The following is a 26434-nucleotide window of genomic DNA, read 5'->3' as shown; positions in this document are numbered from 1 at the left end:
ACCTGTTTTAATTTCAACATAGCACTTACCTGGTATTTCTTGCTTTATTTTCTGTCTGCCTCTTCCAAAATATAAGTGCTTTGAGAGCAGAGACCTTATCTATCTCCTATACTATTGAATATATAGGACTTGGTAGAGTGTCTGGCACATAGTAAATGCTTAATAAATACTTGCTGAATTAAAAATGAATTGTCCTCAGTATTTCTTACCTGAATTCTTGAAGTAATCTCCTGATAGGTCTTTCTACCTTTATACTGTGCACTGCTGGTAAAATGATATTTATAAAACATAGATCTGATCAGGGATCCTGACTATAAATCATTCTGTGTTGGCAGCTCCTGTTGTCTCTAGAGTGAAGTTCAAACTTAATATGGCATTTTAGGCTTTCCATGATTTTGTTCTTTGTTCTCTTTTTAGGCTACTTTTCTGTCACTCTCAACTTCCAGACATTCTACAGGGCTTGCAGTTTCATTAAATCATTGAATTCTCTTATACCTCCATGCCTTGACACATGATGTATACACTACCCTAAACTTTCTCTTTGATTTTCTGCTTGCTGCCTTCTCATCATTCAGAAGTCAGTTTAGAAGTCATCTTGTTTTGAATTTTGAATGCTTACCTTGTCCTTTCCAAGTTGGGTTAGACACTTGTTTCTGCTGTTCCTATCATGTAACATTGTTATTTATCTGCCTCTCTTTACTCTAATTGGATCATAAACTTTCAAGGAGCAGGGATCATGTTGTATTATCATTGTGTTCCCATTATCTACACAATGACTGGTACAGGGTAGGCACTTAATAAATATTTGTGCAGTCAAACTAAAGGAGTCTTGGGCTATATATTAACTGAGACCAGGCTTACTCCAAAATACTGACCAAATTTCTTTCTGACAGAAGCAGGGAGAGTTGGAGGAAGAAGATGAGAATCTTCCTATACAAGAAGTATCCTTTGACCCAGAGAAAGCTCAGTGTTGCCTAGTGGAAAATGGACAGATTTTAACTCATGGCAGTGGAGGAAAAGGTTATGGATTAGCATCAACTGGAGTAACTTCTGGATGCTACCAGTGGAAGGTATGTAGAATTCCAAATACATAATGCCCTAAAAATAGTCCAAGCCTAAATAAAAATAAAGCAAGAAACAGGGGCCTCCCTGGTGCCACAAGGGGTTAAGCACCGCATCATGAAGCAATCTGCAGCCTCTGCAGCACCAGTTCGATCTCCAGCCTGCCAGAGAACTACCCACATGGCGCAGCAGACCTCTCCTGACTCGCCCCCTGCTTCCCTCAGCAGTGTACTTCAGTCCATCTGCCTGTTCTGTTCCCTACTCTGTCTCTGGTGAATCCTCTCACCCCCACATCTCTGGCCTGTACCCCAGCTTTTGTATGCATAAATAAATAAATCTTCAAAAAAAATAAAGAAACATCAGGTAAGTGCTATGTTGAAATTAAAACAGGTGATACAACGAAAGCATGTGCAGCAATTAACTCTAGATTGAGTAATCAGGAAAGGCCTCTGAAGAAGAGATTAGGTTGAGACCTGAGCAATAAGATGACTTCTGAGAAACATACCTGAGGAAAGTATTTTATTTTATTTATTTTTTAAAAAAAGATTTATCTATTTATGCATACAAGAGCTGGGGTACAGGCCAGAGGTGTGGGGGTGAAAGGATTCACCAGAGACAGAGCGGGGAACAGAACAGTCACTCTGACTGAAATACACTGCAGAGGGGAGCAGTGGGCAAGACAGGAGAGGTCTGCTGTGCCATGTATGTTGCTCCCTGGCCCGCCGGGGATCGAACTCATGCTGCAGAGACTGCGGATTGCTTCACAGTGCAGTGCTTAACCCCTCGCGCCACCAAGGAGACCTGAGAGAAGTATTTTAAGTATTTAACTATTTTAAGTAAAAAGAATAGCAGTCCATGCCTAAAGGTAGGAATAAGGATAGTATGTTCAAGAAACAGGAAGAAGGCAAGTTGTTCAGAGTATAGTGAGAAAAGGGGAAGAGGACAAGGAGTTCTAGATTTTATCCCAAGAAGGACTTTAAAAGTGTCTTTCAGTCTTTTTAACCCTCAGGTTCTTATTTTTAAAAAAATGTGAAATGACTATAAAAAGTCATATGTAAATGTTCCATCATTATGTAAGATGTTAACATAAATGGAAACCAGTGAAGAAAATGCAGGAACTCATAACTCTTCGTTAATTCTAAAATTATATCAAAAATTTAAAAAAATGAATGGTTGGACTATCATGAAATATACTTCCCATGAGGGTTTCCAGATTCTTCCCCAGCAATGAAAATGCAGCACTGTGTGTGCTTTTTCTGCCTGGGAAAGTCCATAAAAGAATTAGGGACTCAGTACTTAAGGGTTTTATTGGGGTTTGTTCACATTTGTAACCTCTGCCTGACATATCCTAAAATTTAAGATACCTACCAGGAAAGCAAGTGTTTAGCATATTGCTATACTGCTGTATAAGTAGTTTAGGTGCAGTGAGTCACCCTTATCAGTTAGGGAAAGTTTTACCATTGTAGGAAACTGTTGACCTATCCAGTTCACATCTGCCAGCCAAGGGTCAACACTGTAAGCACGCCTTCTAGGATAGCAGTCCTTACTATGTTAACTCCTTTTTTTGGAATACTTGACCCTCTTAGTTCTCGGGCACAGTGTCTTTTCAGTAGAGCAATTGTCAGTAGGTCCCTATGCAACAGGGTGAGGTCAACCTGTAGTATTAACTTCAGTTACACCTTTTATGGGTTGTAGACTTAACCAGTTAAAGCAACTCTTATTAGCCATAAAGGTCTATCTTAAAAAGTCACGTGACTTTGTCCTTTAGTTTTTGTATGAACTTTTAAAAAGTGGGTTAGACATCAGTTTAGCACAGGAGAACTCTGGCATAATCTAAGGCTGAAGTAGTATCATATTTGGGTAGAGTGGCATGGGGTGGGGTGAGGTGGGGGAACGGAAGAAATATAATCCCAGAGGGTATACATGGTATCCTTGAAAAGAGAGTTTATATTTACTAAGATATCCTTAATCAGGATGTACAGTACTCAGGCAATGCAGCTTAACCAGACTCAAATGTGACCTCCTACCAGGGACCCATCCAACCTCTGTTCCAGGTGTTCCTAGTCTGAATAATTTGAGCTGGGTTTCATATGGAATGCCTAAAGGCAACCAGTTAATGGTTTTTTGCTTGTCTGTGAATCAGTTTATCTGTCTCAAGAGTGTGGAGGACATCTGGAGGTTTTCAATGAGAAGTGCAGTACCTGGGTCTCCCTGCTGTCTTTTATTTCTTCTTTTTAATTTTTAAAAATTTTTTTTAAATTTATTTTTTACATCATTGTTCATTTTTAAACAATGTTTACTTCCCTCCCCCCTCATGTGTAGTCCCGAAAGAGTTTCCTTCACCAATGCACCCGTGCAACATCACCTCAGTCCCCTGTGCTCCTTCCTCCCTCCCTCTGATCCCTCTCCTGCCTCCTCCCCTGCAGGATGTCTCTGATTTATAATTGTCTAGTTTTGTAATTTGTAATTTATAATTGTTTGATGTCTTATTTGGTTCCCCTATAGTCCTCCTATAAATGAAACCATCTGGTATTTTTCTTTTTCCTTCTGATTTATTTCACTGAGCATAATTCCTTCTAGCTCCATACATCCTACTGTCTTATAGTCTGTGGAGTATAATGGGAGGTTCAGCAGTTTGAATTTAAAGCACTCACAACAGTTTTCAAGACAACAGATTGTTCCCCCATCCCAATCACCACCCCAGGAGAAAAACAAAGATTATTAATACCCTCCCTATTCTTTTACACGTCCCCAGCACCTGGGTTTTTCCTCCCTCACCCTTACTCGAAAATCAGTGTGTTCTGTTTAATAATTATAACTTTAAATTTTTCAACCATTTTGTTATTTTCTCTAGATCTTTTGTTCAGAGGAGTTGAGTGCAAGAGGGACAAAATAATTTTCACAGAAACATTTTTCATATAACTTAACCAGAGAAGTTAGGAATTGGCCAGGACAAAACCCCAATTAAAAAAAAAAAAATTAGGGCCCCCCTGGTGGCGCAGCGGTTGAGCGCTGGGCTGCGAAGCTGCCCGCAGCCTCTGCAGCACTGGTTCGATCCCGAGGGTCCCACATGGCGCGACAGACCTCTTCTGCCGTGCCCGCTGCTCCCCTCAGCAGTGTATTTCATCAGTCTGCCTGTTCTGTTCCCCACTCTGGCTCTGGTGAACTCTCTCACCCTCCCATGCTTCTGACTACCCAGTGCTTGTATAAATAAATAAATCTTAAAAAAAAAAAATTAGAAGTTTACAAAACTTTCCACCTCTTTTATCCTAATCATTTATACAGTGAGCAGATGAATTTCTTTCTGGGGAGACCCTCATTTAATAATTTGCCTTACTAAAACAAATACATCAGGGAAAAGATGAGACATGTACAGTCAAGCTATCAGACTATTGTTGCAAACTGCAGCTAATCCAAAAGGCTGAATATAATAAGTCAGCAGCAATGGAACATCTCCAAGAGGAGGTTGAGTGTCCAGTCTGTTAAGAGTGAACAGAGGGGTCATACTTCTCTAACTTTCAACTTTGGTAGAAATCACAAAATAGGAATGTAATTAATATCTGAATCCATCTGTAGCCTTCCTTGTGTTTTTTCCTGCCCTTGAGGGATGACATAGAGTTCACTCTCCCCAGCAACAAAATGCAGCTACAGGGCCTCCCTGTGGCGCACGGGTTAAAGTCTCAGTGCTATCAAGCTATCACCAGCCACTGCAGGATGAGTTTGTTCCCCGCCAGGGAGCTAACCCACATGGCACAGCAGAGCTCTCCTGTCTTGCCCACTGCTCCCCTCAGCAGTGTATTTCAGTAGATCTGAATGTTCTGCTCCCTACTCTGTCTCTGATGAATCCTCTCATCCCCACCCCCGCACCACTTCCCTACTCCCAGGGGTTTTTTTAAGATTTATTTATTTATGCATGCAAAAACTGGGGTGTAAGCCAGAGGTGCAGGAAGTGAGAGGATTCACCAGAGACAGAGTGGGAAGCAGAACAGGCAGATCTACTGAAATACACTGTAGAGGGGAGCAGTGGGTGAGTCAGGAGAGGTCTACTGTGCCATGTAGGTTGCTCCCTGGCCAACCAAGGATCAAACTCATGCTGCAGTGGCCAGTGATAGCTTGATAGCACTGTCTTTAACCCCTGTACCACCAGGGAGGCCCACACCCAGTTCTTGTACACATAAATAAATAAAAATAAATCTTAAAAATATATATTTTAAAAAATGCAACTACGTGTGTAATGTTTAAGGGAAACCCGTTAGAGACTTGGTGCTCATAATTTTTATGTTAGGCTGGAAATGAAGGCACCCTTTGCTTGACGTGTATCAAAACTCTAGGCTGCCAGAAGAATAGCAGGTATTCAGTATAAACCAAATTGTTCAAACATTCTGAGCCTCCATTATCACTTACGGAAGATTTTCAGTGTATGGAAAAGTATCAGTGTAATAAACTGTTTTCCAGATAATGGCCAAGGGTTAGTATTGCAAGCTTGCATTTTTAAAGATAGCAATCTCAGGCGCTGTATTAATTCTTTTTTCACAGAAGCATAAAAGAATTACATGAGAGTAGTTAGAAAATTTGTTATGTAAAGAATTGAAGCTTTTAATTAATAATTTTCTGGACTGGACATACTTTCTCAGGTTCATAATTAATATGTAAACTAAAATTATTTATTTTAAATAAGTACTCATGGTGGGGCCTCCCTGGTGGTGCAGCAGGTTAAGATGCAGCGCTGTGAAGCTGTTTGCAGCCACTGCAGCATGGGTTCAATCCCCGGCCAGGGAGGTGGCCCGCATGGTGCAGCAGACCTCTCCTGACTCACCCACTGCTCCCCTCAGCAGTGTATTTCAGTCAATCCACCTGTTCTGCTCTTTACTCTGTCTCTGGTGAATTCTCTCACCCCCCATACCCCAGTTCTTGTACGCATAAATAAATAAATCTTTAAAAATAAATAAATAAGTACTCATGGGTTTTTCTAAATGCTGTACAAGATAAAGATTAAATGTTTTAAAGTGCTTATAAAATGATAAAATTATTTCACTTGTATGTTATTTTCACTTAAACTGAAATAAACTTGTGATGTTCCCTTATACATATTTTTTATAAATATACATCTCAGGATTGGTTTATGCAGTTAATAGTAGGTTTTTTGAATATTAGTGAACATTACTATTTTCGTTTTAGTTTTACATTGTGAAGGAAAACAGAGGTAATGAAGGCACATGTGTCGGAGTTTCTCGCTGGCCAGTACATGACTTTAACCACCGCACTACCTCGGATATGTGGCTCTATCGTGCCTACAGTGGTAACCTCTATCACAATGGAGAACAGACCCTGACATTGTCCAGCTTTACACAAGGAGATTTCATTACCTGTGTCTTAGACATGGAAGCCAGGACCATTTCCTTTGGAAAGAATGGAGAGGTACTTGAAACTCATTCATAAACATTGTTTTCCTTATACTCAACTCAGTTATTTAAGTATCATTCAGTGTATAGATTATCCACTCTTCTCTACTTTTCCTCTAATACCTTTTGATTCTTACAGTATTTAGCAGAAAAATAGTACAATCCCAGTTACATTGTTGAAACAATTAGAATCATTTATTATAGTTGGAATTAGCTTGGTAGCAAGGTTAACTGAGATTTGACTGTAGTAATTTTATTTTATTATTTATTTTACATTTTAAAAGGATGGTTTATAAGGCAAAGTAGAAAAGGAGAGGCATCTGCATAGTCCCAGGTGGGCAGGAGGACTGTCAAGTGTAGTAATTTTAATGTGGTTAAAATATATATATTTTTTTATCTCTATAGGAACCCAAACTAGCTTTTGAAGATGTGGATGCATCAGAGTTGTACCCATGTGTAATGTTCTATAGTAGCAATCCAGGGGAAAAGGTAATGCAATTTTAAATCTTTATACTAATCATAAAGGATATTTGTCATTTTTTATTACTATTTGTTTGCATCAGATAGAAATAAACTATTTCTACCATTAAAAATACATGCTCATATAGTTTACCAGAAACTATAAAATATAAAAGATGGTTAGATGCTTTTAGAAATTGCCTTTATTTTTTAAGGCATTATTTGATATTCTGGCACTTTTGAATATAGTGAGTCAACTATCAAATGTGGAATTATAGGAAATAGTTTAGGAATGATCTAGTTCTTTAAGAGATATACATATGAGAGAGAGGTCTAGAAATAATCCTAAATGTAACCAGGTGCCATTAGCTGAATAATGGAAATTACAGTTGTGGAAAAATGGCCTTTCATTCATTCAGAGAGTTCTCTGACCTTGTGAATGTTGTAATTTGAGCCCCAAGCTCCCAGGAAGATAATATTAAGAGATACCCTTTCTCAGGCCTCCCCGGTGGCGCAGCGGGTTGAGCACAGTGCTGTGAAGCTGTCTGCAGCCTCTGCAGCGCAGGTTCAGTTCCCAGCCAGCCAAGGATATATCCACATGGTGTGACAGACCTCTTCTGTCTTGCCCACTGCTCCCCTCAGCAGTGTATTTCAGTTGTCTGCCTGTTCTGCTCCCCGCTCTGTCTCTGGTGAATCCTCTCACCCTCCCGTGCCTCTGGCCTGTACCCCAGTTCTTGTATAAAAAAATAATAAAATAAAAATCTTAAAAAAAAAAAAAAAGAGATCCTTTCTCTAAATTCTTTTTTTTCCTCCTCATATAAAACCCAGACAACCTCATATAAAACTCCATCACTTTAAAGATACAGTGTAGCCTAAGTTTGGTCTTTAGTGTTTCTTGTTATTTTTTTAGTGAAAAGTTTTCACACAGAGACATAATAGTTCTGTAATGGAAATGCTGGACTTGGTAAATCCTAACCATAAAAGTTAGATTTTAGTCTATACTTTTAAATATATTTTTTAAAATTTCAAGGAGGTATGATTTTAGGCTAGTTGTTCATGAGAAAGGGGAGCTGCATCTTGGACAGGTAGTCAATAGAATTGAACTGGAGGTGAAATAAAGAGGTAACCCAGTTCCTGCTATTATTTCTTTGCCTGATAAGTTCTCACAACTTGAAATACGTTCTGATATGTACTTGTTAGAATGGTGCTCCCCACCATTTGTGAATCTTGAAGGAATTCATTCAACTTCAGGCTATATAGCAATCAATTTAATCTACCCAGAAAATTTTTCTGTTAAGTTCAGAATCTCTGATAAAAACAGTACAAATAATAGCTAACATTTTTTTTTGAAATTTTACTGGTGACTTGTGTTGTACTAATTGCTTTATTTGCCAAGGCTCACTTAATATTTAAAATAATCATAAGAGATGGATACTATTACTAGTGCCTTTTTTTTTAACAGATGAAAAACCTGAGGTTTAGCATGACTAAATAATTTCTCAAAATTATCAGAGTTAAGATTTGAATACAAGTCTTGCTCCTCTTTTAACCTCTGTCTTACTTGAATTGTGTGTCCAGATAGGAGATATTTCAGTAACCTACACTCATGACTTTATCTTTGTTCTCCTTGAACAATGTAAGATGGCCCCAACATTCATTATCACTCTGAAGTCTTAAGGATGAGAGCGAATAGGTCTTCACAGCATACATTGAGTCAGATATACACACTTTGGTCTATATACATCTTTCAGGTAGCTGTACCTGCTCCAATAGTCACAGCCTGCAGGAAGTTTAAATAATAGGGCAACTTATCAGAGGACCAACTGATACTAACTTCAATAGAGCTGTAACATTTGCTCTCTTTGGGCCAGTAGCATAATACACATGTATTAGTTTAACATATTACATATGCTAGAATTTTTTTGCAAGTAATAGTTTAATATCTCACATCTGCCACCCTCTTTTTTTGTGTAGGTGAAAATTTGTGATATGCAAATGCGTGGCACACCACGAGACTTACTTCCAGGAGATCCCATTTGTAGTCCAGTAGCAGCAGTGCTGGCAGAAGCCACTATTCAGCTTATCCGTATCCTTCATCGAACAGACCGTTGGACTTACTGCATTAACAAAAAAATGATGGAAAGGCTGCACAAAATAAAGATATGTATTAAAGAGTCAGGTCAGAAACTAAAGAAAAGCCGCTCGGTTCAAAGCCGAGAGGAAAATGAAATGAGAGAGGAGAAGGAAAGCAAAGAGGAAGAGAAAGGTAAACATAATAGACATGGCCTTGCTGACCTCTCAGAGCTGCAGCTGAGGACACTTTGCATAGAGGTGTGGCCTGTGCTGGCAGTGATAGGAGGAGTTGATGCTGGCCTTAGAGTTGGAGGTCGGTGTGTTCACAAGCAAACTGGGCGCCATGCCACGCTGCTGGGAGTGGTCAAAGAGGGCAGCACGTCTGCCAAGGTCCAATGGGATGAAGCAGAAATTACCATCAGGTATGATCTTTTGAGTTTCACTTTTAGCAAATGAGTATTTAATGGTGAAATGGGCATATAGACAGTGATTAATCATATGTTTTAAGTGAGCTGCCAGTTAACTTGTGTAAATAATTTTTTCCATATAACTGATGAGTACTATTATTTCATAAAGGAATATTTCCCAAACTTGTGTCCCTTGGAATACTAGTGGTTTGTAAAATAATATAGTTTTTTGTTTTGTTTTGCGAAGGAATGGTAAGCTCACTGGTTTAGATTTAATGAGATACCTTGAAGGCTTTCTAATTTTCATGTGACTTTCTGCTTTTTTGATCATTTCCATTACACAACAGGAAGAAAACGGTCAGCCAAAAGATCCATGAGTTACATTTTGTGTAGGAGTGCCTTGAATGTAGGGCAGTGACCAAAATTAGATTTTGGATTTTTTATGATTTTAAGTATTCTTGTTTTGCTTTTATTTTAAAAGCCCCTATTTCTGTTGCTTCAGTGTACACCATTTGGGATAGATATGAAATTACACTTATTTGATGTAAATTATATATTTAAAGGCATTTATGTGTTTGTAATCAGATAGGATGGTTTGTATGAAACTTTACATGTTTAAAAGGAAATATATATTAAGTATCTTCATTGATAAGGAAATATATATTAAGTATCTTCATTGATAAGGAGACTCAATTTTTAGATGCTACATATTTTGCAATATGGATTTATTGATGAATCCTTTTTAATATTAATGTGACATTGGATAATATGTAAAACAGTGATTCTTAAGTATTTTTTGGAGGCAGGAATGTTTTAGAATCAAATGATAACAGCGGACCCTTTCAGCTGAAAAAATGCTCACACATAAATTTTATACACAATTTCAGGGATTAATGTAATCCATCCCCTTCCTCGACCAAGCTAAGAAAACAGTGAAAAATTTACATTATTAAGTGAAAAGTATCTACTTTTCTTTTATTCTCTGTCTTGTTTATTCAGGGATTTATGGTTCTTTATTAAGATGTCCCTTGGAATAAAACAAAATAAAGCAATTAAAAATGAGACAAAGAGAAAATAAGATTAGTAAGGTTAAGTTAGAACCTAGATTTTGGTTAATGTAACAAATGCATATCACAAAACTTTATATACTTGCTAAAGCTTTCTGTTACACTTTGTATAATGTAGCATTTTTTTTTATTTAGCATTCTTGCCAAATATCAGAAAGTATGTCATCATGTTTTACTTAAACTATAAATTAGAAGCATTAATTGAAGACTACAAAGTAATTTAAAAGTACATGCACAAGTCATTGCTTTTGTATTTAACATTGTATCTCTCCATTTGCTCATAATAGGCTCATTTTTCTCTCTGTTTGTAATGACTTCTCTAGTTTGTATAAGTTTTCTCTGTAATGTGTACATGATGCATCATATATTGTCTACATTATGTTCTGTACCTTCCTCCTGTCTATCCCTCACTTGCTTCTTCCTGTGTCATTCTGATCTTTATTAAAGCTTCCCAACTTTTTGGTCGCCTAGTGATACTCCATTGTATAATCTGGAACCCTGTGAACCACTGCCGTTTGATGTGGCAAGATTCCGGGGCTTGACAGCTTCTGTGCTGCTGGACCTCACGTATCTGACCGGCATTCACGAAGACATGGGTAAACAAAGCACCAAGCGACATGAAAAGAAACACCGACATGAGTCTGAGGAGAAAGGAGATGTTGAGCAGAAAACTGAAAATGAGTCTGCTTTAGATATGCGAACAGGTTTACCATCTGATGATGCCAAAAGTCTGGGTACCACAAGCTCCAAATCAGAAAATGAAATACCTTCATTTTCTTTAGATCCAACACTGCCAGGCGTGGAATCCCAGCATCAAATAACAGAAGGAAAAAGAAAAAATCATGAACACATGTCTAAAAACCATGACATAGCCCAATCAGAAATCAGAGCAGTCCAACTGTCCTATCTCTACCTCGGTGCTATGAAATCACTTAGTGCTCTTCTTGGCTGTAGTAAATATGCTGAGTTGTTGCTGATACCAAAAGTTCTGGCCGAAAATGGTCACAACTCAGACTGTGCAAGCTCTCCAGTTGTTCATGAAGATGTGGAGATGCGTGCAGCCCTGCAATTCTTGATGAGACACATGGTAAAGCGAGCAGTCATGAGGTCACCCATAAAGAGAGCTTTGGGATTAGCTGATCTGGAACGAGCTCAAGCCATGATCTATAAATTAGTGGTCCATGGGCTTTTGGAAGACCAATTTGGAGGCAAAATTAAACAAGGTATGTTATCTGATGGGGTTTTTTTTTTTTTTTGCTGCTGAAATTATAATTGCTAGAAGTGATATATTCTGTAATTGAGTTGTAAAAATTTTTATTGGCCAAAACAATTTTCATGTTGTTTTTTCCTTTAAAAGGCAAACAGTACTTTTTGTTTGTTTTATATTAGTAGTTATCTACCTATAATTTTCTACTTAAAACCCATACAAGCATTAGAACTTAATTGTTACTACATTTTATAAAATTGAAATTTAACTCATGCCACAAAAGGTACTGAAATATTTACTGACCTAATCAAAATTGTACATTATTCTGGTAAATTTTCAGAAGCATTTTTAAAAAAGATTTATTTATTTATGCATACAAGAACTGGGGTACAGGCCAGAGGTGCAGGAGGTGAGAGGATTCACCAGAGACAGTCTAGGGAATAGAACAGGCAGACTGACTGAAATACATTGCTGAGGGCAGCAGTGGGCCAGACAGGAGAGATCTACTACTCCATGAGTGTTGCCCCTTGGCTGGCTGGGGGGCTGAACTCTTGCTGCAGAGGCTGAAGATAGCTTCATAGTGCTGTGCTTAACCCCTTGCGCCACCAGGGAGGCCTCCTTCAGAGGCATTTTAAAGGACATTTTAACATCTACATTTTATAGATTACATATTGTATGTAAAAAAAAATTGTTTTTTATTCTCATTTTTAGGGGTGATATGTAAATTCTCAGATAAAAATGAGTTATTCATTAATTATTTATCGATTACCTACTATGTACCTGAGACTCTTCTAGATTCTGGAGCATTAACACTGAAATTCCCTTACCTTCTTGAAGCTTACACAGCCCCTTTGCCTGGACTCCTTCCTTTGCTTTTTCCTTTCTTCCTTTCTTAGTTTAGGTAGTAAATAGACAGAGAGAGGTGCATGATGCATATAAGTAGAATTGTTAAGGTCATGATGATTGTGAAGGGAAGTGGCTATTTATTTAGCAAACTAATAGAATTAGCTATCTTTGTAGCAACTGTTGTCTTGATGTTTATTTGTAGACTCCCATACCATATTAAAAAATACGTAAATTTATACATTTTAACTTTGTATTTTAACTAAATTTTTTTTACTCCTTGGAGTAGCTTTTTTTTTTTTGAAGTATATCAAGTTTCTGTCCAGGTTTTTATTATTTCTGTATTTATGTGTCTTTATCTTTGCCTGTTTATAGACTAATGACAGAAAAGACAGATTTAATAATCAGATTTCCTAGTGGACCTCTTTTCAAAATAAAGTGAAACTAGTTTGTTTTGTTTTATAAAAGATCCCTTTCCTCTTTTAAAAAAAATGTGTAAGGGCCTCCCTGTGGTGCAAAGGGTTAAGAGGCAACCTATGAAGCTATCCACAGCCACTGCAGCACGAGTTCGATCCCCAGGAGGCCAGGGAGCTACCACATGGTGGAGCAGACCTCTCCTGACTTGCTGGCTGCTCTCTCCAGCAGTGTATTTTAATCAGCCTGCCTGTTCTGTTTCCCCACTCTGTCTCTGGTGAATCCTCTCAAACCACCCCCCCCCCAACACACACACACACACACACACACACACCTCTGACCTGAACTCCAGTTCTTATATGCATAATAAAATAAATCCTTCTTAATAAATGTGTAATTGGGCCTCCCTGGTGGTGCAGGGGTTGAAGACAGCACTATCAAACTACTGCCAGCCTCTATAGCAGGGAGCAACCCACATGGCACAGCAGCAGACCTCTCCTGGCTCATCTGCTGCTCCCCTCAGCAGTGTATTTTAGTACATCTGCCTGTTCTGTTCCCCACTCTCCTGGTGAATCCTCTCACCTCCTGTACCTCTGGCTTATACCCCGGTTCTTATATGCATAAATAAATCTTTTTTAAAAAGTATAATTACATTATGTATCAATATACATTACATTATATATAATACATTATGTATTCCATTTATATACATCATTATATATTAGAGATAATAGTGAATAGAAGGATATATACATAGAAGACTTTTTTTCTGTAAACCTTTCGTGAAAATTGTTATGTATGAAATATATTTAGAAACCTTCCAAATTAAAGATTAGGAATTTTCCATTCTACTTGGTCACTTTTGAATAAACAAATCCTTACTACTTTCTTGAATCTTTGTCCTGGTTTATAGAGATTGATCAACAAGCTGAAGAAAGCGACCAAGCCCAGCAGGCACAGACACCGGTTACCACTAGCCCATCAGCGTCAAGTACAACTTCCTTTATGAGCAGCTCATTGGAGGACACCACAACTGCCACCACTCCAGTCACTGATACAGAAACAGTGCCTGCATCTGAGTCCCCAGGAGTAATGCCACTTAGTCTTCTCAGGTAAGGAAGTTGACTTTTAATGTCTGCATACTGATGTCTATGGTTCTGAATACACGATTATTCTCTTATAAAGAATGTGCCCAAATAAATCAAGGCACTCTAATGTTAGAAGGAACCTAAGAGATCATAAATAGTCAAATCCATTTCTCTGGAATTGGAAATGTCCTCACAAGTTTAATATCTTGCCCAGGTCTTTTAGCCACTTTTGGTGGTCCCAGATCTAATCAACCATGCCTTTGACCACCAGGTACTTCAAAATTTCTTCCTAGAATGATTTTTTTTGCCTAATCTTTTGCCTTTCTTCTTTAAAAAAGCAAAAACTTGTGTTTATGATATAATCTTAAAAAGCTCACCTCCATAAAAATAATTTTCTCTTCTTAGGATATTTCCTTTTTAAGCATAATTTCTTAACTATACTTTCATTCTTATTATAAGATCAAATTGAAAAGGCATGAAAATGCTGCTTCAGCAACCCTATAGCTTTCTGAATTCTAAATAATTTCTTTTTCTTTGTTTGCCAAATGTATAGACAAAATAAAAACCTTGAAGGAAGATCTTTAGGGCTGGACCATTTTGTGAGCTCTCTTCACTAGTTCTTAAGGATTAGTCTCCTTTTTTCTTATTTCTATCCTCCCTTTACCCTAATTGACAGGCTGTTGTTATTCCCAGTGTATAGATTGGCACTTAAGAGATTAGTAGTGTGACTATTGTAATGATTGTGAATTCTCAAGTATACACAAAAGCCACCTGGAGAGCTTTGTAAAGCCTTTGGGACTTTGTCCCACAGCATGTCTCCTTCTGTTGTTCTGGAAGGGTATGTCCTTTGCATTTGGACTAAGTTTGCACAGTGATTCTGAAGTAGTGGTCTACAGCTCACCACGACCAGTGCTTATGGTCACGGGCAGAAAGAGCAGTAGGTGCTTTGCCCAGTCCTCACACATTTCCTGTCTCTTAGGTCACTTATTTAAGTAAAACAGTGTACAGAAGTGCTTCAACAAAGGAAGTAAAAAGGAATAAGATAGTCTAATATGGTTTTGAATCCCTCTGGAAATTACACAACTCAAGATATCCATGGAGTGTCAGTAGCACTGTGACTCCTCATTGCCTTTGTAACTCTGCATTGTAGGCATGGTGAAAGTAAAGTGATGTTCTTTTGCTCCCAGAGGCATTTACCAGGTGTTGTGCCTCTTTTCTTCTCAGTTCTCATTTCCCTGATATTGACGGGTATTATATTAAAACTGCAGTAGTTTCTGCCTGACTGAACATGATTTAATAAGAGAAAAGTCAGACAACTGCCCCTATGTGTATATCATCATATCACAGAGTGGGTAGAAACTCTAAATTTTTTGACAATTTAATGTTGTCATTCTGTTGGACAAATCTGAGGAACAGTCAGTGAGTGAGGATCTTCTCTTGCCAGTGTCTGCCTCAGCCTGAGGGGGCTGACTCTCCTATACCTTTCCTTCTTTACACAGCTGTTTTATCATTCATTGATGGTTTTCAGTTGTGCTAGTTGACTAGGCAGATATCTTTTACTTTGTATTAAGGTATCTATTATTATATCTTAATATCCATATTAAGGTATCTCTTACTTTGTATTAAGATGAGTTAAGATTGTCATGGGTAGCTAGTGATTTTATATTTGAAGCAGCTGTAAATTATCAATCCTTAAAAAATCTTCTTTATCCTGGGGCCTCCCTGGTGGCACAGCCAGTTGAGTGCAGTGCTGTGAAGCTGTCCGCAGCCTCTGTGGCGCTGGTTCGATTCCTGCCTGGTGGGGAGATTCCCACATGGCACGACAGACGTCTCCTGTCTCACCCACTGCTCTCCTCAGCAGTTTATTTAGGTTCTTCTGACCTGTTCTGCTCTCTGCTCTGTCTCTGGTGGATTCGCTCACCCTCCCACCTCTGGCCTGTACCTCAGTGCTTGTATAAATAAATAAATCTTAAAAAAAAACACTTTATCATTTAACCTACCAAAATACCCCTGTCATTTGGTGCAGATTTCCCCTGCTCTCCCAAAGTAGAATGTTCTATTTTGTATGATTTGGTAGGTTAGTTTTTGGGCTTGGGAATGTTCAAATATGTATGCATATAAATTAACAGTTATGGCATTCTCAGACCCAAAAATAACCTTACCGAATCATGCCAAATAAAAAACACTCTACTTTTGGTTAGTAGGGAAAACTAGTATTATAGTAGAAGGAGAAATCCATGATGTCAGGGATTTTTTTATTTTTTAAAGTTTTTTTTTTTTCTTTTTTTTTTTTTTTGCATAGAAGAATTGGAGTGTGGGCCAGAGGTATGGGGGATGAGAGGATTCACCAGACAGAGTGGGGAGCAGAACAGATGGATCTACTGAAATACACTGCTAAGGGGAACAGTGGATGAGACAGGAGAAGTCTGCTATGCCCTGTGTGGGTTAGCTCCCTGGCCAGGGATCAAACTCAGGCCTTAGTGATGACAGTGCTCAGACTTAACTCTACCAGGTAGTCCCCAACAAGGATATTTTTTTGGTCTGTTTTGTTAACTGCTATATTTTTCCAACCTGCTATGTTGCTGATGTTTTGCTAAACAAATGATAAAGTTTTATTACTTTTATAGTAAAATCACCTTATGAGATAATGAACTTTAAAACTGGATTTCTTAGGGCCTCCCCTGATGGCGCAAGGGTTGAGCGCTGGGCTGCAAAGCTGCCTGCAGCCTCTGCAACGCCGGTTCCCTCCCCGGCCGCCGGCGAGGGTTCCACATAGCACGCAGACCTCTCCTGCCTTGCCTGCTGCTCCCCTCAGCAGTGTATTTCATCAGTCTGCCTGTTCTGTTCTCTGCTCTGGCTCTGGTGAATTCTCTCACCCTCCCACGCTTCTGTCTGTCCCCAGTGCTTGTATAAATGAATGAATGAATGAATGAATGAATGAATGAATAAATAAATCTTAAAAAAAAAAAAAAACTGGATTTCTTGGCCTCCCTGGTGGTGTAGCGGTTGAGTGCTGGGCTGCGAAGCTGCCTGCAGCCTCTGCAGCGCTAGTTCGATCCCTGGCTACCGGTGAGGGTCCTACATGGTGCACAGACCTCTCCTGCTGTGCCCGCTGTTCCCCTCAGCAATGTATTTCATCAGTCTGCCCGTTCTGTTCCCCGCTCTGGCTCTGGTGAATTCTCTCACCCTCCTGCGCTTCTGACTGTACCCAGTACTTGTATAAATAAATCAATAAATCTTTAAACAAAAAAAAACTAGATTTCTTCTTTTTTCCCTTCCCTGCCCTCCCATTAAACTATAACTAACCTGTATAGTATTCAGGCTGCATATTCTTGCATATTCTTCCGTAAGAAGACTGTGATGTATGTATTTATTTTCTAATTTGGATTTTAATGCTAACCATTATTGTATTCTTAAAAGGCAAATGTTCTCTAGCTACCCAACTACTACTGTACTTCCCACACGTCGTGCACAGACTCCTCCAATATCATCGTTACCAACTTCTCCTTCTGATGAAGTAGGAAGGAGGCAAAGCTTAACTTCTCCTGATTCCCAGTCAGCAAGACCAGCTAATCGCACAGGTGTGTTGCCATCATGTACTATGATGCCCAAACCCCTTGGCACTCTAGATGTGTGGAACTTATTGTGTGGCTTTGTATTTTGTCTTCATTGAAGGTAAAGCCACGATTTTAATTAAAGGAGGGTCTGTCACATCCAATTGCGCTGTCTTCTCTGTTTTAAAGTTATAGATTGAATTAAACCTTTCTTTTCTAATATAGGCATTTTTAGTACCATGAATTTTTGCTACAACCCAAACATTTGAAATGTTGTTTTTAATTTTCATCTAGCTTAAAATGCTTTCTAATTTAACATTGGCATCTTCTTTGATATATGGGTTATTTAGAAGTATGTTATTTAGTTTCCAGCTATTAGGGGATTTCCAAATATTGATTTTTAATTTCATTGTCAGTTGAGAACATACCTTTTATAATTCAGATCCTTTTAGATTTATTGAGACTTGTTTTATAGCCCAGAATATGGTTTGGTTTGATAAATATTTCATGTGCACTTGGAAAACCAGGTATTTAGACTTTTTACATTTAATGTTACTGTTGATATGGTTATGTTTAATTCTACCATCTTTCTGTTTGTCTTATCTGTTCCTTTTTTGTTTATATTTTTTGGGTTAAATGTGTATTTTTTTATTTTTCATTTGTCTCCTTTGTTGGCTTATTAGCTATATTTTGAATTGTAACTTTAGGGATTATTTTCAGGTTTATGGTATATTTTTAATTATAATCTACCTTCAAGTTATATCATTTAGTATACAGTAAAAAAACCTAACAACAGTATGCTTTCACTTCCTCTTTCTTAGCTTTTTATAATTTTGCTATTATACATTCAACTTCTACATGTTATAAAACCCCATAATATATTGTTAGTGTTTTTGCTGTAAACAGTCAATTATTTTTTAAAGAGATTAAAAAACTGATGTATTTCATACTTACCACACACTTAACAGTTCTGAGATTCTTCTTTTACGTGAGTCCAGCTTTCCAGCTGGTATCATTTCCTTCTGCTTGAAAGACTTCCTCTACCATTTGTTGTAGTGGTTTGCTAGTGATGAATTCTTCTGACTCATATATGTCTGCAAGAGTCTATCTCACCTTCATTTTTGAAATATATTTTCACAGGGCACTAATTTTAACTGACATTCTTTTTTCTCTCAATAGTTTAATATGTTGCTCTGCCATATTCCTTCTTGCATTATTTCCAAAGATAAGTTGTTTGTCATTACAATCTTGATGTGACATGCCTTTTTTGGGCTACTTTTAAGATTTTTCTATTTATCACTAGACTTAAGCTGTTTGAATATGACCTGCACTGTGCAGGTTTCTTCATATAACTTTTTTGGATCTGTGGGTTTTTAATTAACTATCTTTAAAGTTAGACTTTTTTTTTTGCAATTTCTCTAATTATATGTATACTAGGGCACTTGAAGTCCCACAGATGACTAATACTCTGCTTTGGGGGGAGGGGGTGGAAGGTTGTTTTGCTCTGAGTTTCATTTTAAATAGTTTTTTTTTTTAAATTGCTGTATCCTGTGGTCACTCATCTTTCCATCTGTAGTGTCTAATCTGCTCTTAATCCCATCCAGGGTGTTTTGCCATTCAAGCATTGTAGTTTTCATCTTTAAAAGTTTGATCAAGGTCTTCTCCCTCCATGTCTTTAACACAAACTCAGTCTTTCCTCTGATTTACTGAGTTAAATGGAATAATAATCTGTACTTACTATTAGAACAGCTATACTCTAGAAACTTACTCTAGTCTAAAAAGTGAACACCAGTTGCTTGGTGAAATACAGTACTAAGTTTCTATGCATCAATATGTAACCTTGTTTTATGTGTGTTTCTGTTTAAACACATCATATTTAATATATCTTGTTGTCTCATTAACTTTGAGCACATGGCCAGAAACACCATAACTCATTGCCAAATGAAGCTTATAGCTAAGACATTTTCTTTGTGAGGCACATAGCAGCTTTCTTAAGAACACTAGACAGCATTTCAGCACTGCGCTTGAGGTCTATTTTAAACAGTGAAATCAAAATGCACAAAAATGTAAAATAAAATACTAAGTAAACTGTGAAAAGGAAGGTTTATAGTCTGAGTTAAAATAAGAAGGCAGAGTAGTATTACTTTGTTCAGCCTTTGCTGGGAACAAATAAATGGAAAAACTGAATTTTGTGCATGTCTGAATGACTGAAAAATTACCTCGAGTATTGTTTGGGGGTTATATATTAATGTACAGAAAATTTGTGTATAGAAATTTTACAATTTAATTTCTACATATTGCATATTAATGTATAGGAAATTAATGTTCTTACAATGCCTGTTTTTATCTTTCTCTACTCATCATCTGTTTCATTTCTGGACTTGTTACTACTTGCTGATTTTCCTCCACATTCTTTCCTTATTTTCTTGTCTCTATACATATTTGGTGATTTTTTTTAATTGAATGTAAACTTTTAATTTTATTTTCATTGTGAATTTTACCTCGTTTGGCACTAGATATTTTGTATTTCTTTCAATGTAATTTTGTTTTATTCTAGTATATAGTTAAGTCACTTGGAAATGATTCTTTTAAGACTTCTTTTAAGCTTTGTTAGGTGGGGCCAGTAGAGCTTTTAGTTTGGGTCTAATTTTTCTCTAACCTTTTTTGGTCTTCTATCCAATGCTTTCTTATGCATTACAACGTTTTTTCATTCTGGCATGTGGTAACGAAAACTCACCCAACCGAGTGTAAATTCCAGGATTGCTCCCTCTCCTCCTTGGTGCTTATTTCCCTAGCTTTGGATAATTGCTGCTTATGCATACTTGAGGACTTGAGGGGAAGAAACTGTCTCTTCATTTTTCTGGAGTTCTGTTTCCTTGCAATTCTCTCCTTTCAATACAGCCCTCTCCTTTCTGGTATTCTTCCTTGTGAGTTCTAGACACCTTGTCCTTCGTGAATTCTCTGTGTAATCAATTTGTAGAGATCGCCAAGTTTAGTTTAAAGTCAATCTTCCTACACTGCATTGTGCTGGAGAAATTCTCTTGGGGCAGTAAGCTAAGGCAGTTGTATATCTCACTCCATTTGTCTTACTACTCCCGGGAATCACTGTTTTATACTGCCTGAATTCCTTTTGTGCAGGTCACTAATATATTTCATCTATTTTTTTAGATGTTAAAGGTGAGGGTAAATCCAATATATATGTTACCTCATATATATTAGACTTATCAGGAATATTGCCACTCTAGTCTTTTCCTCCTTCCTTTCTTCCTTCTTTCCCCTCTTCACAAACCCCCTCCCTTCTAATGCAATTCAGTTCAGTTCAAACAATTTTAGAGAGACCAAGCTAGGTAGGCATTCATATCAGCATGGTTTGGGAGGTACATGGCATGGTGGCTCAGACTAGGGTATCAGAGCCAGATTGGGGTGAGGAAGTCTCCTTGTATGTGGAAATAGTCCGACATAGGGTATTGGAGTCCAAAGGGGGCTGAGGAAATAGTCACATGACCCAGCACCAGGTCAGAGCCAAGCAGAGTGAGAAGAGTCTCCACTAGCACTGTCCTCTGAGAGTGCCTGGAAGCAGTGATACTTCAATAACAATAAGCTTACCAAGTGCCATAATCTTGTTTACTAAACACTATTCTCTAGTAAAAGTAACCCAGATCTCCTCAGGGAAAAAATGGCTGATTTCAGGGATGAGTATGAAATAAGCCTGAAATAACTTCTGCCAAAAAGTGATAAAGTGCTAGAGAATGATGGGCAAATGCCTCAAGGATTAGAGACCAGATTACAGGTTTTTCACTGGCTAAACCTGGAAGGTTTCTTACATCAAAATAATCATAGCTATAGTAAAATACTAACCCATGAATACAATAAGAATCTATAACTCTATATTAATGGAAAAAGAAGAAACTTTGTTGTAGAGTGGATTACCAACTGATAAATCTAAAAATGATGGAATTAGAAAACCATTGTCCGTCAACCATCATAGTAATTTAGCCAATAAACATAAGTGGATGCTAGGTAGTAAATGGGATATTTACATTATCCCATAATATTTCCATGCAACTAGTTTATTAATTATGTAGAGAAAAAGAACAATGCCTTTATGGTAGAAAAACCTGATAGATACCATACCTAGCTCAAGTGATCAAAGTTAATTATCACAAGTAATGGAAAAAATTAAAATCAGTACCATTTTTAGAATACAGTGAAAAGACATTACTTTTTGGTGCTTTGTTATAAAGATCTTGCACAACTTGAATTTAACCGCATGAGGAAACATCAAACCCAGATTGAGGGACATTCTACATTATAACTGGCTTATAATCTTTAGTGTGTCAAGTGATTGAAGAAAACTGAAAGATGATTCTGGATTTAACCCTTTGCTATGAAGAACATTGTCAGCACTTTTGGTGAAATTAGAAAGGAATCTAGGTTAAATGATAATGGTGTGAATATCCTGACTTTGAATGTTGTGTTGTGGCTATGCAGGAGTATGTCATTTTTTTTTTTAAAGATTTATTTATTTATGCAAGAACCTGGGTATAGGCCAGATGTGCGGGAGGGTGAGAGGATTCACCAGAGACAGAGCGGGGAACAGAACAGGCAGACTGTCTGAAATACACTGCTGAGGGGAACAGCAGGAGAGACAGGAGAGGTCTGCTGCACCATGTGGTTGCTCTGCAGCCAGCGGGGATCAAACTGGCACTGCAGAGGCTTAGACAGCTTCACAGCACTGTGCTCAACCGCCTGTGCCACCAGGGAGGCCCGGTTTTTTTGTAGAATTTATAAATAAATGTATTCAGGGAGGTATTATGTCTGCTATTTACCTTTTACAAAATATCTTTGTACCAGTCTTGTAAATTTCTGTTAAGTTTGAAGGTTTTTTTGTAAATAGGAAGAATTTTAAAATAAAATATTAAAAAATTTTAGCAAGTTTGCTTTATATTTATAGGTTTATCTTTATGAAGGATTTTAAAAAGCTACAATAAGTTTAATCACAGTTATCCACTTAGTGAATTTTTTTAAGTGCTGAATTTACAGATACGCATTTGAAAATTTGCAATGAATAAAAAGGGGGAATTTAAAAAAGCAGTTTTCTGTACTATAGCTATTACGAATACTGTAACATTTAGCAGATTCTTAATAAAATTTGGACAAAAATCATTAAGTTTGGACAGTCTTAAAATATTGGAGACTTGTGGTTACAATAAGAACAATTTTTACTCATGGTGTGTAGTGATATTTAGGGCTTTTCTTTGTTTTGTCTCAGCCTTATCAGATCCAAGCAGTAGGCTTTCAACTTCTCCTCCACCTCCAGCAATTGCAGTACCGTTGCTGGAAATGGGGTTCTCTCTCCGACAGATTGCCAAAGCCATGGAAGCCACAGGTAGGATAAATTTTTATGTATATGCAAATATGACAAGTCTCATCTCATTAAAGGTGATACATTTTTTTAAGAGGCCATATGCTTGGTAAGATTTTTAATATAAGATGTAGTTACAGTAGAATCATAGCAGACATTCTGGGTTTTTTTTTGAAGATGTGTACTACTCTACTATCTTAATTCTTTTATACAGTGTATTGGACAATTAACTAATATGCTAATTGGTTTATTCAGTTTTTTTAATTCTGTCTAAAAATAGCAGACCAGAATTTATTGAAAAAGTTACATAAGATTCCATTTAAGCATACATAAAGCCATGGTACTTTATGATAGCAGACAGTCTTAAACTGATAGTGTGAATAACACATTATTTTACCCAAGGTCACTAATCAGAGTTTTTTTTTTACTCCTTTGAGGTGCTCGAGGAGAGGCTGATGCCCAAAACATCACTGTCCTTGCCATGTGGATGATAGAGCACCCTGGGCATGAGGATGAGGAAGAGCCCCAGTCAGGTAGCACAGCTGACTCAAGGCATGGAGCAGCAGTCCTGGGCAGTAGTGGGAAGTCAAATGACCCCTGTTATTTGCAATCGCCAGGAGATATACCATCAGCTGATGCTGCTGAAATAGAGGAGGGCTTTAGTGAAAGGTAAAATTTCAATTTCTGTATTCCTGGTCTGTGTTTTATAAATAGTGTACTGAATAATCCATAAATTTATTTCCCTTTATAGATGCTTCTTATGGTGTGTAAAACTGGTAACTTAGAGATACATGAAAAAATTAAAATTCTAGTTACAAATTTCTGTTTCTGTGAAGGGTAGAAATGACATGACAAGTTTTGACTTGGAAAGGATACCTTCATGAAAAGAATAAAATTAATCACTTTTATATAAAATTGAACTGAATAGAGAAAGGTGAAAATTAAAACAAATTTGTTTTGAAATAAACATCCCGATGGAAAAGTTTTATCTCATATGTGGTAAACATACTTAGTAGAATGTTCATTTTAATATTAGAAATTGCTTTAATAAATCAATGCATTTGCTAGAAATGGGCTTTTAATTTTAAATCTTTTCTGTCTCTATTTTCATCTCTTTTGTTTTTAATATCTGTTACAATATACCCTTTTTTAAAAAAGTTTCAAAAGGAGTTTAGCCTAAAATGCTAAATGTTATAATAAAGTATTCCATAAAATATAATTCTTCCTAAATCTTGCTCCTTCAGTATTTTTTTACTTTTAAGTTTCATTTTAGTCCAAATGAAGTCATGTGGTTACCAAGACCTGTGTCTTATGTAAAATGTAGACTTTTGTACAAGCTTAGTGAATATTTTCATAACCTACTTTGAATTATCTATTTTTCCTAAGCAAGGATTCCTAATCATTTCAAATTTTAAGTATTTAATCAGTTAGGATTTAGTTAAGACCAGCTGTCTCTTATGAATTTGAATATGCATTAAACATCATTTAATTTTTGGCACAGTTCAAAAATCAGATAATATTATTGTTCGGGCCTGTATGACATAATCTATAATTTAGGAACTTTGGGAGGGAGGGACAATGGCTAGGCTTTAAAGTTTTTTTTGTAAACATTTTATTTTTGGTAATATTTGGAGGCAAAAGTAACCCTCCCAACAAACTTGCACATCTGTGTTTTATTCATGATGATTTTTAAAAATTTGTGTTGCTTTCAAACGTGTATTTTTAGCCCTGATAATATGGATCACACAGAAAATGCAGCTTCTGGAAGTGGACCACCAGCTAGGGGTCGCTCAGCAGTAACAAGAAGGCACAAGTTTGATTTAGCTGCTCGAACATTGCTAGCAAGAGCAGGTAATTATGTCGCTCATCCTTCTCTTGGTGCAAGTATCATATAGTTTGTTTCTATTTTAAAGTCACTTTATCAGCACCATTAAAGAAAATGTAAGTTAATGATATTAAGTACTGAATTCTTTGCATTAATACAACAACTATTTACATATTATTTTCTATGTACTTATGTAATTTTACATAATTGAAATCACAGTACATATTCATAGATTTATTTTTTTAAGTTCCCTCTGAGTATAGATGACTACTGGCAACTTGTAGGTACTGAGGAATTTTGTAAATGTTCTCTTTGCTCTGAACAATTTATAATTTAATAAATGAAGATGGATGTTTAAAATTTTAACATCAGTGGTGAGAAGTTGCTGGAAAGCGTATTGTGCGAAAGAACTAGGTACTGATTTTTCTGATGAACTCTGTGGAACTTAAGTCTTCATCACTAGATAAAGCCCTGCTAGCAAAGATAAAGCCCTACATTACAGGACCTCCCCGGTGGCGCAGCGGGTTGAGCATAGGGGATTGCAGTGCTGTGAAGCTGTCTGCAGCCTCTGCAATGCTGGTTCAATTCCCAGAGTCTGCCTGTTCTGCTTTCCGCTCTGTCTCTGGTGAATCCTCTCACCCACCTGCGCCTCTGGCCTGTGCCCCAGTTCTTGTGTAAATAAATCTTAAAAAAAAAAAAAGTCCTACATTACATTAGGAAAATACTTCTAAAATTATGTTTTGGGCATGTGAAGTGTTACTTAGAGAAAACATTTTCCAAACTAAAAGCTAAGATATGTGATATGTCATGAAAGAGTTTGATTCTTGAAATATTAAAACATAAATGATTCAGTAATTTATGGGAACAAAGAGAAATGGATACTGCCCTAGGAAATATAAAATGTATACTTACCATATAATGAAAGGGAAAAGTAAAAAAAAAACCTAAAATAATAATAATGGCCCACACTTATCAAGCATTTTTCTATAAAATAAACATTATAAAATATTTTACATATATCAGCAGCTCTGTGAGGTATGACTAGTATCCTATTTTACAGTAGAGGCAATATTTGTGATCGGCGCAATTTTATGTTTATAAACATATGTTTAGAATCCAATAAGTCAACTGAGATAGGCTCTCACATACATGTATGACAGTTAAGAACTGGCAGAATATTCAGAATTACTATATACATGCAAATAAAATGCCTTTTTTGTTTTGTTCTGAGCGGGGTTATACCGCTCTGTGCAGGCCCATAGGAATCAAAGTCGGAGAGAAGGAATATCTTTGCAGCAAGACCCAGGGGCATTGTACGACTTTAATTTAGATGAGGAATTGGAAATTGATCTTGATGATGAAGCAATGGAAGCTATGTTTGGACAAGACCTGACCAGTGACAATGATATTCTGGGAATGTGGATCCCAGAGGTACTGGATTGGCCTACCTGGGTGTGTGTGACTGCAGCGGGGGCTGCTCTGACTTATTTTCCTGCCCTCCTGTTCATTCAGTTTCTGATAGTAGTGTTACCCAGAGTTATAACACTCTAAGAAGTCTTACATCTCATTCTAAAGTTTGGGGCTCTAACACTTGAGATTAACACCTACAAACTAATATGAAAAAGTCTCTCTTGTTGCATTCTCCGTGTGATTTTATTGCTTCTCTCC

At 37.2% G+C, this 26434-nt stretch overlaps 1 protein-coding gene across 1 annotated transcript in view; it reads left to right on the top strand.

Moving 5' to 3' along the window:
- The window catches only part of HERC1 (HECT and RLD domain containing E3 ubiquitin protein ligase family member 1), a gene marked incomplete at both ends in the record, with an annotated part of 154163 nt that overhangs the window by 80358 nt on the left and 47371 nt on the right, over nucleotides 1-26434 (top strand). Inside the window, 11 exons of the mRNA XM_084240899.1 lie at nucleotides 894-1070; nucleotides 6241-6480; nucleotides 6870-6953; nucleotides 8898-9418; nucleotides 10918-11693; nucleotides 13848-14046; nucleotides 17443-17603; nucleotides 22849-22965; nucleotides 23379-23610; nucleotides 24668-24792; nucleotides 25998-26218. Of these exons, the coding sequence (XP_084097025.1) occupies nucleotides 894-1070; nucleotides 6241-6480; nucleotides 6870-6953; nucleotides 8898-9418; nucleotides 10918-11693; nucleotides 13848-14046; nucleotides 17443-17603; nucleotides 22849-22965; nucleotides 23379-23610; nucleotides 24668-24792; nucleotides 25998-26218 (2853 nt within the window). The remainder of the gene's footprint in view (nucleotides 1-893; nucleotides 1071-6240; nucleotides 6481-6869; nucleotides 6954-8897; nucleotides 9419-10917; nucleotides 11694-13847; nucleotides 14047-17442; nucleotides 17604-22848; nucleotides 22966-23378; nucleotides 23611-24667; nucleotides 24793-25997; nucleotides 26219-26434) is intronic.

The sequence above is a fragment of the Talpa europaea genome, assembly GCF_964194135.1.
Source record: "Talpa europaea genome assembly, chromosome: 8".
Classification (NCBI taxonomy): Eukaryota; Metazoa; Chordata; class Mammalia; order Eulipotyphla; family Talpidae; genus Talpa; species Talpa europaea.
Note: the sequence above shows the minus strand (reverse complement) of the source record. Positions and strands in the feature narration are given on the sequence as shown.